We start from the raw sequence: 12,817 nt of genomic DNA on the forward strand, positions 1-12,817 counted from the left end.
TTTACTGGCTCTACATCTTTTCCCTGCTGTACCCTCCCCTAAGAAGCAAGCCCTGGAAACAAGTCAGAAAACAAAAAGTTCCAACCATTTGTATAAAGTGGGCTTGCCCATCACTCCTCTGGGCCCCAGAGGAGAAGAGAAGAACTGGCTGCCACCTCTTGGGTCCCATCCAGCTCTGACCTTCTGCTTTTCCAACCCCAATTCCTCTCACCTTTCCCGTGGCTCACTAACCTACCCTCCTTCCTTCTTTCCAATTCAAATCCCATGCCCCTCCTCCTCACCGGCAATCCCAACTCCACCCAGAACAAGCTGTCCTGGATTAAAAGCAATCACGTGCAAACACTTGGTCTTAACAGACCAGATCCAGCATACTCATTTCCCTCCTTCCTTAATGCCTGTGTGGTTATAGGAAACAAATGTGGAGAGAGCAAATTCTAGTTTGAGGTCTTTTTTTTTTTTAACTAAATTAAATTTTTTGTTGGGGGAGGGGGAGGTCATTAGGTCATAGAGAACAGACTTAACGCTTACCAGGGGGTAAAGGAGGTGGGAAGGGATAAACTGAGTTCAAAATTTGCACCTCTTAGGGAGTGATGGAAATATGTATCTTGATTGTGGTGGTGGTTTCATAGGTGTACATATCTATCAAAATTCATCAAATTGTATATCTGAAATATACGTAGTTTACGGTACAGAAATTATACCACAATAAAGTTTAAAAAAATTAAAATTGGAGACAATATCTTAATTATCTTTGATTTTTATCGTGGTGCCCAATAAACTGTCAACAAACTTTTTTTTGAATGTTAAAAAAAATAAGGTCTACTTATTTATTGTTAGGTTTTTGTTTTTGTTTTTTTAATTGAGGTACTGGGGATGGAACTCAGGACCTCAAAAAAAATCACATCTACTTATTTATTATTAGTTTTTTTTTTTTTTTTAATGGAAGTACTTGGGATTGAATCCAGAGCTAAACATGCACTCTACCACTTGAGTTATACCCTACCCTAGCTTGAGGTCTTAAAATTCAACTTTACAAGCTTGTTTCTTCCAAACGCAAGTACACTGTCATGAGGTGGAGAGAGGAGGGCTTTCTGGTTCCAATGCTGTTGGCAACACTTAGAAAACCAGGCTTTGACTTCCCCCAGACCCCCAACATGCTTGCCCCATGGACTCTTCCTTTTTTGCTTTCTTTTTAACAATTGCTTTTGACATGTAATTCACATACCATCCAATTCATCCATTTAAAGTGTACCCTCTACTGTTTCCTGCAGACTTTCCAGCGTAAGAGTTGAGAGGTGGTCTTGGTGCCCAGGCTAGACCTGGATTCTAGCCCTGGCTATACCACTTACTCACAATCTGTGTGCCTTTGGACAAGTGACTTAATCCCTTTAGGTCTCAGTTTCCTCATCTGTAAAGTGGAGATAATACTGTTTTTTGTTGGGAGATAATTCTTTGTGAGTTGCTTGCATTTCTAAACACAAGCCCTACAGCTTTTGTTACAGACTATCTTTTCAAGGATGTTTATATGGGACAACTTTGGGAGGCATAGCATCTCTCTCCAGAGCAAAGGGTCAGCATGCTTACTACCCATTATAAAGGATTCAGGTGCCCTAAGCTCAGGGTTCCTCTCCTATCAAACAATCCACTTCACAGGCAAGTGTTACCAGGCCCTCTTTTTGTCACCCTGTGGGAATTGGGGCCCAGAGGATGAGAGCAAATGTTGATACTCTGGTACTGCTATTTGCTGTGGGTAACAAAGCATACTCTGGTACTGCTATTTGCTGTGGGTAACAAAGCCCTTTGTCTCTGACTCGAGTCTTGTATCTCCTGCCAGCATCCATGAGACTGTGGCAGGTGCCCCTGCTAGCTTCTAAGTAGGATAAAAATCTCAGACTCTTCATGATTTTTGACACTTCTATCTTGTAGGACTGTAATCCAGATCTAATAAGATGATACTGGTGCTTAGCACCCTACTTGACACATTCACATAGTACATATTCTCAATAATATTAGTATCAGGTTTTTTTTATGATTGTCTTATTATGGGACATTGATGACATCTTTCAATTTTTATGAATTTCTATAGACTCTACTCAGCGGGTGTTACGTAAATATGAAGAATGATAGTGGAGAAGATTCATTTAGCAATTTCTAGGGAAAGGCTTCATGATTATCCTTTTTTTCACAGAAAAACTTACCTCCTTTCAGGATCAACCATCCAGTCTCCTTCCCATTCCCAGCCTTTTGGAGGCAAAAAGAATTCCCTCTTGAGTTTGATTTTCCCTGTGACGTCAGAAAATTTATGACGACCGACTAATCCGGAAGTGCCCCATTTTCCAAACATAAGAGCTTGATTTTCATACTATTAAAAAGAAATTGGAGAAACATCATCAGGGAGGAAGAAATAAAGCCAACATGTAAATTTTCAGGTCCATCTAGGACTTAGGCTGAACAATGAGAAAAAGTGAAAAAATTTTATACTCAGGAGGTATGAACCTAAGTTGGGCTGTTACTAATTATACCACTTTGGATAAATCATCCATCTTTCTAAGACTCGGTGTTCCCATCTGTAAACTGAGGATAATGCTACCTTTCATAAGAGAGTTGCTCTGGAGGTCAAATTGTTGTGGAAAAATGTGTTACAGCTCGGTGTTATAGCTCAGGTGTGACAGCAACCTGGATCTGGGCGAGAGACCAAACAGCACTCAAAGAGTTGGAGAACTCAGGTTTATCATGCCAGCGGACCCACAGGAGTTAACACTTCAAACTCTGGATCCCGACTGTAGGTTTACACAGGCCTTTTATAGGCTGTCAGTTTTACACTTTGCAACATCATATGCAAATAAAGTACAACAAATTGACCAACCAGGAACAAGCTTTGTAGAAATAGCCCAATCAGGAGTGAGCTCCATGCAAATGAAGTACTACAAATGGACCAATCAGAAGTTAGGGAAGTGGACCAATCAGGAGTGAGAGTAGTAACCAATTAGGAGTGAAGGAAAGTGAGCTCAGGGAACCAATAGAATTCTAGGTGTAAGTTAGCCGCTTTGGAGGCAAAAAGTGACATAAAGCCTCTGGGCCAGGGAACTGGACGCTAGTGGGAGGAGAGCAGCGGCCCTGCATAGGGGTCCTGCCAGTCTTTTTATGGGGCTTCCCGCCTCAAACGTACAAATGGTTGTGGAAGTGCTTTTGTAAACTGGTACGTCGTGCTAGTTGTTTCTACCATTATTCTGAATGGCTCCAAATCGTTCTCTGAAACTAACCTTTTAGATACCTGTAAAAAGTCTTCCATTTATGGATGTGCAGTCTTGTAAAAGTTTATCTGTAAGTCTACTGCCTACAGCTTGGGGTACATTTCCCACGCAGTCCACAAAGACCCCATCTGAAACACGGAAATCCTTGAGCACCCAGCCTTTGTGTGCCCTTAAAGTTCTGAGCCTTCATCCCCTCTGGAGTGTGGCGGGTAGACCAAGACCTTTCTGGAAGCAGGTTTCATGGCAACCACAGACTCTGGTTTACAGAGTCTTTCTTTCTGAGTTAGAATGTATAAATCTACAGTGGTCTGCTTGTCACTGTTTCAACCGTTGAAACAGTTCAGATCTGCCAGTGGTAAGAGTCCCTGTTTGTGTCCAAGCTGAAATCTCCATTTGTCTGTTGATGAGCCCACTGAGAAGATGATTTGCATAAGCAGCATGGAAGTTTTTGCCTGGAGGAGGAGGGAAGAAGTTTGAGTAGGGGTCTGATGGGGAAACTGGATTCAAGCAGACTGGATAGTGCCTGTCTCAGATGCTGCTCTGAGCTTTGGGCAACAGCTACAGGAGCTGTTATCAGAAAGGGCTGTGAGACTTGGGGGCATGTGAATGGCTACTTTGGTTTCCAAGTGACAAGGACACAGAGTGGAGGAGCAATTCGGGCCTATTCTTCCTGCTTGGAAGCCAGCAGGGCTGGAGTCCAATTCAGGTAAGGACCCTGGCATGGACAAGAGGGCATCAGCTGCAGTGGAGCTAGTGCCTCACGTGGCTTTGAGGCCAAGGCTTTTAACCAGCAGCTGTGGGGCAGGACCATTAGCACAAGTGAGGCAGCACAGACTTCCAGAAACTGGGGGGGTGGGGGGAGTGGGGGGGGTGGGCAGGGAGAGGGGCGGAAATTCTGCAAGAACTGAGGTCTGGTATCAGCACAGGAAGGCAAGAACCAGTGAAATTTCTATTATTGTTGTTCATGTGCCCCTCCTGGTACTCACAGGCTGTTAGAATTTGGAGGAACTTAGAGTCATGCAAAACAACTGAAATGGGTGGATCATCTTGTTACATGAGTTGAAACTCAAGTTCATTCACTGTAGGGAAGGATCTGGAAATGAGAAACATTGGAAGGGAGCCCTGCACTGGTGGATCCTTGCTCAGTGCTAGTTTCTCTGGGGTTAGGCCCAGCCACAGAGCTGGAGGGCAGGGGGATGCAAAGAAATCCCACAGGCATGCAGGAGCAAGTCTCTCCCACATGTGCTCTGATGCCCCTTCTCCCCACTGCCCTGATGACCGGACATCTACATCCACCAGCACACCCTCTATCTCCAATTGCACTTTCAAGCCTGCATTCTAACAATGTTGTATGTGCCTCCCATAGGTTTCACTGTTTTTCAAAGTGGTCCACGATGCCCTGTAGCCACTCACATTGGAATCACAGCAGGTGCCAATCTCTAACTCAGCTACAGAATCAGAAATCCTCTGGGTGGGATTCTGTTTAGCAAGACACCTAGTTTTACAATCATTGCAATAGATTATGAGATACTTGAGGACAGGGTGTAGCTTCTTCATCATCTTCAGCACCTGCCCCTGTGCCTGGCGTAAAGCCAACACTGCCTGAAAGCTTGGATGGATGGATGGATGGATGGATGAATTCTGCCACCATGTATTTATTTATTTAGTATTTATTTATAGGAACCTACTATGTGCTGGGTACTATTAGATAAATAAAAAGCAAAACTAAAAGATGACCATGGGTTTTCTCACCCAGCAAGCAGATCAGAACCACAATCCTGAACCAGTGGTCAGGCTAGTGGTGGGCAGCAGGAGCACATTCACCATCTGGCTAGAATGAAGACAGTCTTCTCCCCAATTATTTGAGCACAAAAGCCCATCTATAGAAAGATAGAATTCATCTGAAAATGGTCAGAAGAGAGCCACTGAATACATCTAATAAATTTACATAAATAAGCACTTCGAGTTAAACACAGAGTATATGGTTAAAAAAATCAAATGACTTTGCTTTTAGCTGTAAAAGCTTATGAAAATTATTTTCATTGGTTTAACTCTAATGAAACTTTTAACTATGTGGATTTTTAATTTTAGTGAAGGATTTACAAATTATCTCTCTTATTTCTGAAGTACTCAGGCGGCATTTTCCTTGTCCTTGGACAAACGCCTCTGAGGCTTCCCCTAACCGAGGAATGAGTCTTCTGTGGTTTAAGACACCCAACCCCAAGCAGGCTTCTCAAGATCTGCAACTCTCAAGAGCCTTCACTCCTGGGTTGCTTGTGTGTGAGTCACTCTGCTGTGTCCCAAGGTAGACAGTAAGTCCTCCAATCCATCTTTCCCTCTCCCCTTAGTTAAGGACCCTTGGATGGGATTTGAGGTAGTGATTATGGCAGTGGTTGGTTTGACATCTGAATGTTTTCCCTTAGGTTGAAAAATAGAAGTACTCCCCCACAAAGAGGAAAAGACAGTGATGTCATTAAACGTACCATCTCAGCAAAGACGGTGAATGTTCCTTCTGCGAAGCTATTGAACTTCTTCTCAACAGCGCTCAAGCCCAGCCAGACGTTCACACGCAGCTCCACAGGCACCTTCGGGCCATTGCTTTTTTCCTGCGGATACTGTGAGATACACAACAACATGACACGTTATGCTGGGCACAGCACGGCTGTGACTTTAAGCTCAAGCCAAAAGCAGACTGAACATCTAATCATTGCTTTCAGCAGTCAAATTTCGCTCACATAGTTAAAAATATTTCCAAATGCCCCTTCCGCAAAGTTTAAAGTAACAACTAAATCAGGAACCCCTGGGTGTCCCTGAGACCTTTTCATGAGTCAAAACTATTTTCCTAATAATACTAAGGTGTTACTTGCCTTTTCCACTGTACTGACATTTGCACTGACGGTGCAAAAGCAACAGCGCATAAAACGCCAAGCACTGCAGCGGGAATCAAGGCAGTCGCCAAACTGTACGGGTGGTAACAGTTTTCTTCATCGCTCTCAGTGAAGAAAACAAAATGCCAGTTTTTACTTATGAATTCCCTTGACAAAGCAGTAAAAATGACTAATCCAATTAAATCATGACCCTTGAGTACATATCTTTTTAATTTTGTGTGATGAAATCCTGCTGCATATTAGTGTATGTCTCGAGAAAAAACTCTAATGCAATTGAGCTGTGGACTGATCCAGCCTTTTTCTTTTTAAATCAAATATCTTTTCTACCTGAATCAGCAATTTGCTGACAAATACGGTTATTCATACTGGGATATGGGGCAGACATTTTCTTGAACATAAAAATACAGCGAGCTTATCATTTCAAGGACAAGAACTGACTGTATTTTATTGCCAATGATAAACTTCAAGGTTTCAAGTTAAAATGAGAATTTTGGAAAATTTGTTTTTCTTGGTGGGTAAGCTTGATAGCTTCCCAGTCCATAAAGACTTTTCTTACAAGTGATATTAATGAATGTGATTTTTTTCTATTGTATGATGAAATGTGTCAACGTTAGGAAGATTTACATAACTCAGCAAACGAATATTTTCCAAATGATGAGTGCTTAATGGTACAAAAATCATGCCTGGATAAAAGAGGCATTCAAAGTACAAGACAAACTAATGGATTTTGATGTAGCACAGAATGAAAAGTTCGCTGATATGGTTTCAGATTCCACGTTGCAATTAACCTTTTAAAAGCTACCACTTGAGTTTGGTGTTGTATCAAAGATGAATATCTACAATTATCTGAAAATGTTATTAAAATACTCCCTTATCCAAACACGTATCTATGTGAGGCCAGATTCTCTTCATATACTTCACCCAAGCAACTTACTCCATCAGACTAAATGCAGAAACAGTTATGAGAATCTGGTTATATTTCTGTGAAGCCAGGTTTGCAAAAATTGTAAAACAGTATCATTCTGGCGGGGGGTGGGGAGGGTATAGCTCAAGTGGTAGAGCGCATGCTTAGCATGCATGAGGTCGTGGGTTCAATCCCCATTACCTCCTCTAAGAATAAATAAATACTAAATAAACCCAATTACCTCCCCTCACCAAAAAATAAATGAATAAACTTTATTAAAAAAAAAAAAAGTTCCAAAATGAGCCAGGATCCCTCCTCCTTTCTTCCAAATGAAATTGAAAGAACAGAGAAAAAACAAAATTAAAAAAAAAAAAAAAGTATCATTCTCCTCTCTGATTTTTAAAAGAAAATACAGTTATATTTTATAAAATTATATAGTTTATGGTCATCTATAATGGGTTGATTATTGTTATTTTAAAGTAAATTAACGAATATATTTTCATGTTTCAGTTATAAGTTCTATTACAGTAAATATTGATAGATGTAACCCATGTACACAAATGCTCTCTGAGGTCTTCAGTGATTTTTTTGAGAGTGTAAAGGGGTCCCAAGACCAATAAAAAAAGCCCACTGAATTAAACAGCTTCCTAAACTGGATAATGAGGATTAACAAAATCAGTCAATACATACAACATTCTCTTAAAAGCATTTTGCTGTTTATCCACTGATTTTTATAACCCTAACACAGAGAATACCGCTTTGCCTCCTCTCCCACCCCCTGTGAAGTTTTATTTATTACTCAGTTTGCTTCCACGCGTTGCTGAGGTCAATTATAATTGTGGTTCTATCTTAAGTAAAATTTATTCCACCAAGAGACACTTGAAAGAAGATAATCACTCTGGTTCTATTTTCACCCTCTTAACTAAAGAGCAACGAGTGCATTTATTAAAAGTTAGCAGATAGCTCCTTGTTTTAAGAGGACACTCTCCCCTGACGGCTTTTTTCGTCTTGATTTTTATTCCTCTCCCTGAAATTCCAAGGAACTCAGTTGGAGTCTGCCAGGGAGAGGGTTGTCAAACTTGCCTCTGGCAACGGTTCAGATCTGTTTCCATCCCCAGGCCCTTCTCTGGTTCTCCTTAATCACTCAAGAGAAGTTCTTAATCCAGGGTCCTGCGAAGGATTTATGAGATGTGCATTCTTTTGGAAGAGAGGGCCAGGAGCTTTCACCAGGCCCTTAAAGGAGTCCGTGACTCTAAAAATGTTTAGAACCCCTGCCCTAAAGTAGTAATTCTCAAAATTTTGCAATTTGAGGACCCACTTGGTTAGGGCATAGATTCCATGGACTATGTATATTACCTTCTCTTTTTCTCTATTTCCCAAATGCTCACTAGAAGGAAAGGGAGGAGAGGCATTGCTTGGCAAGAGACAAGTAGGTGGAAAATTCATGCCAGAAAGCAAAGCATTCACAATGCCGTATTAATAGTAGTGTCACAGAGACCTCTATGAAGTGTTCTGATGGAATGCCAGCAGACCTCAGACCACGCTAGGAATTACCACCCTAGAGGAAGGGCCACAATGGGCTGAAATCTATCACGATTGCCCTGACTGTTCAATGACCAGTAAATTGTAAAGCAGCCCTTCTTGGGAAATGGGTTTTGCATTACGCTTTGATGAAGCCATACCTTCAAAAAGATGGTCTGGGTTTTCCCACAGTATTTCCCAGATGCATTCTCGCCACTGGTGGAGTATAAAACTTGATGGGCGGGAATGCGTGCATAGGCCAGTCTTTTCTCTCCCCGGATCATCCAGATGATGATGTCAGGCATGCTGTTCTGAGGCTGGTGATGTGGGTGATGGAAAAGGAAGCAAAGCCAGAGTTAGTCTATATGCAGAGACACCAAAGACCCTGCCCGCTGGACCCTCGGGGCTTCACTTAGCAAAGAAACACTGTGGTTAGGGCTCTGCCCAAACTCCTGACACATCTTCTAGGACCACAGCCTGCAGGGCTGGCAGGCAGCCTGTGACAGGCCAAAGGGAATAGAGGGAAGCAGAAGGGGAGCTTCACCTGCCAAAAGCCCTACCTACACAGCTCTGAGAGGGATTTGGGGAAATACCTCCTTTTATCTTGCCCATCATTTAAAGAAAGCCATCCACAGCAGTCAAGGGGTTACTGGTTTCATATATTTCATAGGACGCAGACAGAGCATCTCTATCTCACAATCTGATATTTTCCAAATATGAAATATTTAGTTTTTTTAAACCTTTTTTCTGATTATAAACGCGATATAAGTTCACTATAGAAAATGTTAAAAATACCAAAGCATAGAAAGTAGAAAATAAAAATTACCTGTAATCACATATGTATTTTTCAAATGTATTTCTCCCACAAACATATGACTACCACCCTCCCCCTCCTGACTTCTAAAGGTCAGGGGCAGGGTCTTCTATTCCCTTATTCTCTAATCCACAGAGCTTAATGGCACCCAGCATTTATCCAGCACTCAGTGTGTGCCCCGTACTGTGCTAACTCCTTTACCCTCTCTGTCTTCTTTAATCTTCACAAAACAATGCTGGGCAGTGAGTACTACTTTTATCTCCATTTTATATATGGGGAAACTGAGGCTTTAAGAGGTTGAACACCTATACGTGGTAGATCCAGGATCCAAAGTCAGGTCTTCTCAACCTCAACCGAAGTCAGCATTTTAATCCTTTATACTACACAGATCTGCTACACTATCACTCTTCTTAAAATATTCTCCGATTGTACCACGATGATGGTAATGATTTGTTCACTTTAGAGACCTTTTCAGGATGACCAACTCAAAATTCTTCTGCCCTCACCTCAGTGATGTTCACCCATTAGAATCGTAGCCCAGTAGCTCCTTGATTTCTTCATCTGTCAGATCTGCTCAATATCCAGGATAATGTACCAGATTTTCCCACCACCATCTCTATCCCTGATGCCATTTCCCAGCATCCCTCTTCCATACTGGGTGACATTCATGTAGTTTAAAAGCCCTACCTCTTCAGTCAGTTGCATTAATTTATCAAGCCAGTCTTCAATTTCTGCCAATGTGGGCTTCACCTCTGTGGCCTCAGACCTCATCCTCACAGCTGCCTCGTGTATCTGGGAGAGAGACCTGGATCGCAACTTTTGAATCTGAGTATCAAGAACTGTGACGTTAGCTTTGCCTTCCGTGAGAGGTAACGTGTACCTTTAAAAAAAAGAGAGAGAAAGAAAGAAACAGAATTTGCACAATAGCTTTTTAGGCTTCAGAACAGTCAAATTCATTTATGGTTGGTTTCGATCTTGCAAATCACACCAATTTCCTAATAGACTTCACAAATGTGACCAGGTTTAAGCTAAAGTTGAGTGTATCTGGCTTTGGCAAAACATGCCTGCCAGACAGACTCTCCTAACTCTCTTGGGGAATGCAGAGGGATGAAAATTCCCAAGCAATTCCTTGGGTTTGACCCGAAGCCCATGGAGTCACTGGAAAGAAGACAGAAACAGTGGCAGCAGTTGGAACTGGCCTTCCCTTCTTCTGCTTCCTATGATCATTGTACAGACTCACAAAATGAAGGAGAAGGAAGGGACATCAGAGATCATTTAGCCAAAGGATTCTTAACTTGGGCACAACCCTAGGCAGTCTGTGGGAGGGCCTCAAGAGATCTGTGAATCCCTGGAACTGACAAAGAAAAGTGTATGTCTGTGTTGACATCATGGTGAAGACCATATGAAGACTTTGGAGCAGACTATCTGGGTATAAATCCTGGCTCCACCATTAACTAGTTCTGTGATCTTGACCAGTTACTTAATCTCTTGCTTTCCTATCTTCAAATGTGGGAAAATAATATTACCTTTCAGGATTGTGGTGAGAAATAAATGAATGAATATATGGAGAATATTTAGAGCAATTGCACAGTGAAGTCTAAATAATGTTGCAGCATCATTGTCATCATCTCATCAGATATTCAGAGGGGCCCATTAGTTCCCAAAGGTTAAGAACCACTTGTGCAGGCCAAGCTCCCATTGAAAAGGAGAAGTCCAGAACAGCTGAGCTGGCCCAGGATTAATCTTCTCTGCCAGGGCCTCCCTCTCACCAGAGCAGCTGGTGGGGCCACAGGGTAAGGTGGTCACCTATTCTGGGAAGTTCTACTCACATTGTCTCCATCTAGAATTTCCACTGGTTTGAATCTCACCCAGTTTCTTAAATGAAGGCAATCCTAGCTGACTTCCCTTAAACACAAATTTCCTGTTAACCTGAAGTTGAAAAGTATTCAATATGATTCTTCAAAAACAGTTTACATCAATTTGATTCTTCAAAAACTGATTATTTAAAAACAGCATAAATAGATGTTTCTGGGTCTTGCTTAGCACACTTAAAAATTCACATACATTTTCTATGTGAAAGGTACTACCCACAACATTGTAAAATGATTATAAATCAATAAAAAATGTTTAAAAAAAAGGTACTACCCAATGTTTCTGTTTGGTTACCTTGGTGATTATGGCCGTGCATTGGAAGGGTGAAGTCCCTGAAATTATTTTTTGAGGCAAAAATATACATGGAAACTGCTAGCTCAAAAGTCACACATAAGGCCTTGGATAAATAGATGCTGACTGTGGGAAGTGTGTAGCAGGAAGAGAAGTTACGCTCATAAACCCCACTCTGGGCCTCAGATGGGTCATTTCACCTCCTCGGGCCTCTACTTTCTCAAATATAAAATAAGGAGACCCAAATATAAATTCTCGGAATTTAAACAAGAGCCAGCAGAACTTTGAGCTCAGCTACATGTCAGTTACCTAACTAAACCACTGGAAGGCACAAGAAGACTGGGAGACTTAGGCATTAGCCCAGAGCGAACAAAAAAAACATCCCTGGTTCTTGATGCTGGTAACAAGTATTCAACATGCTTTTCTTTTAGAACTTCCCTGTCCACTGCTTTATGAGCCAATATTTTAAATGAGTTTGGAACTATCACTTCCCCCTTTGATTTCCAAATACTCTGAGATCTGAGAAGTTCCCCCAAGTCAGTTCAGAAAGGTTCTCTGGCTTGAGTCGAATCTTCTGGCTTCATCGAAGGGAGGCTTGGCCAGAGTGCTCGTTAGGCATCCAGCAAAAGAGCAAAGAAAACGGCTGTTTCTAAAAAGTGTGTTTATGAGTTAGGAACGCTGTTCTGAATGGTGAAATCGATGCTCCACCCCCAGATTCTGGCTCTGTGGGAGGCAGGCATCTCCTTCCTCAGGGCGGTGGGCATAGAAGGACTGCTGGAAGGCAGAGGCACGGACCCACTCGCTCCCCAGCCCTCCCTTGCCTGAGGCTGCACAGGACGTGCTTCCTGGCGTGGGGCCTCAGCCTCCCTGGCTGCTTTAGAATTGGCACCAAATCGGAAAGTGGAGCTTTTCCTGCTGATGATTCAGAGACTTTTCCCAGGGACAGCCTTTTGAGAAGCCTGACTAAATCAAATTCATTTTTCAGGCAAATGCTAGAAAATTCTAAAGGCTCTTCTAGTCTTAATAGTTTAAGGAAGGGGAGTGTGGTTGGGAATTCTGAGGGACGAACAAGAGCATCATACCTGGTGTCTTCTATAACTTGATCAATCAGCTTCAGCCACATTTCTGCCAGCTGGCTTGCGGGAATTTTACCTTGTATCCCTGATTTTAGAGCCTCTATGTTTGATTGCTGAAGAATTTGGAAAGGGAGGAAACAATTGGTAATTGTGCATTATACCCGGTAAAGGTTTAACTTGTATTTTCAAGAAAAAAA

General features: G+C 42.0%; 1 protein-coding gene across 4 annotated transcripts in view; it reads right to left on the bottom strand.

The window, feature by feature from the left end:
* MYOF (myoferlin) overlaps window positions 1-12,817 on the bottom strand; it is a 148,149-nt gene that overhangs the window by 53,349 nt on the left and 81,983 nt on the right. For all 4 annotated transcript variants that reach the window (XM_031461393.2, XM_031461392.2, XM_010974292.3 and 1 more), the window contains 5 exons: window positions 12,627-12,733; window positions 10,069-10,261; window positions 8,729-8,884; window positions 5,738-5,869; window positions 2,199-2,362 (listed from right to left, as the gene is read on the bottom strand). In XM_031461393.2, the coding sequence (XP_031317253.2) occupies window positions 2,199-2,362; window positions 5,738-5,869; window positions 8,729-8,884; window positions 10,069-10,261; window positions 12,627-12,733 (752 nt within the window). The remainder of the gene's footprint in view (window positions 1-2,198; window positions 2,363-5,737; window positions 5,870-8,728; window positions 8,885-10,068; window positions 10,262-12,626; window positions 12,734-12,817) is intronic.

Source organism: Camelus dromedarius, chromosome 8, assembly GCF_036321535.1.
Source record: "Camelus dromedarius isolate mCamDro1 chromosome 8, mCamDro1.pat, whole genome shotgun sequence".
NCBI classification, from domain to species: Eukaryota; Metazoa; Chordata; class Mammalia; order Artiodactyla; family Camelidae; genus Camelus; species Camelus dromedarius.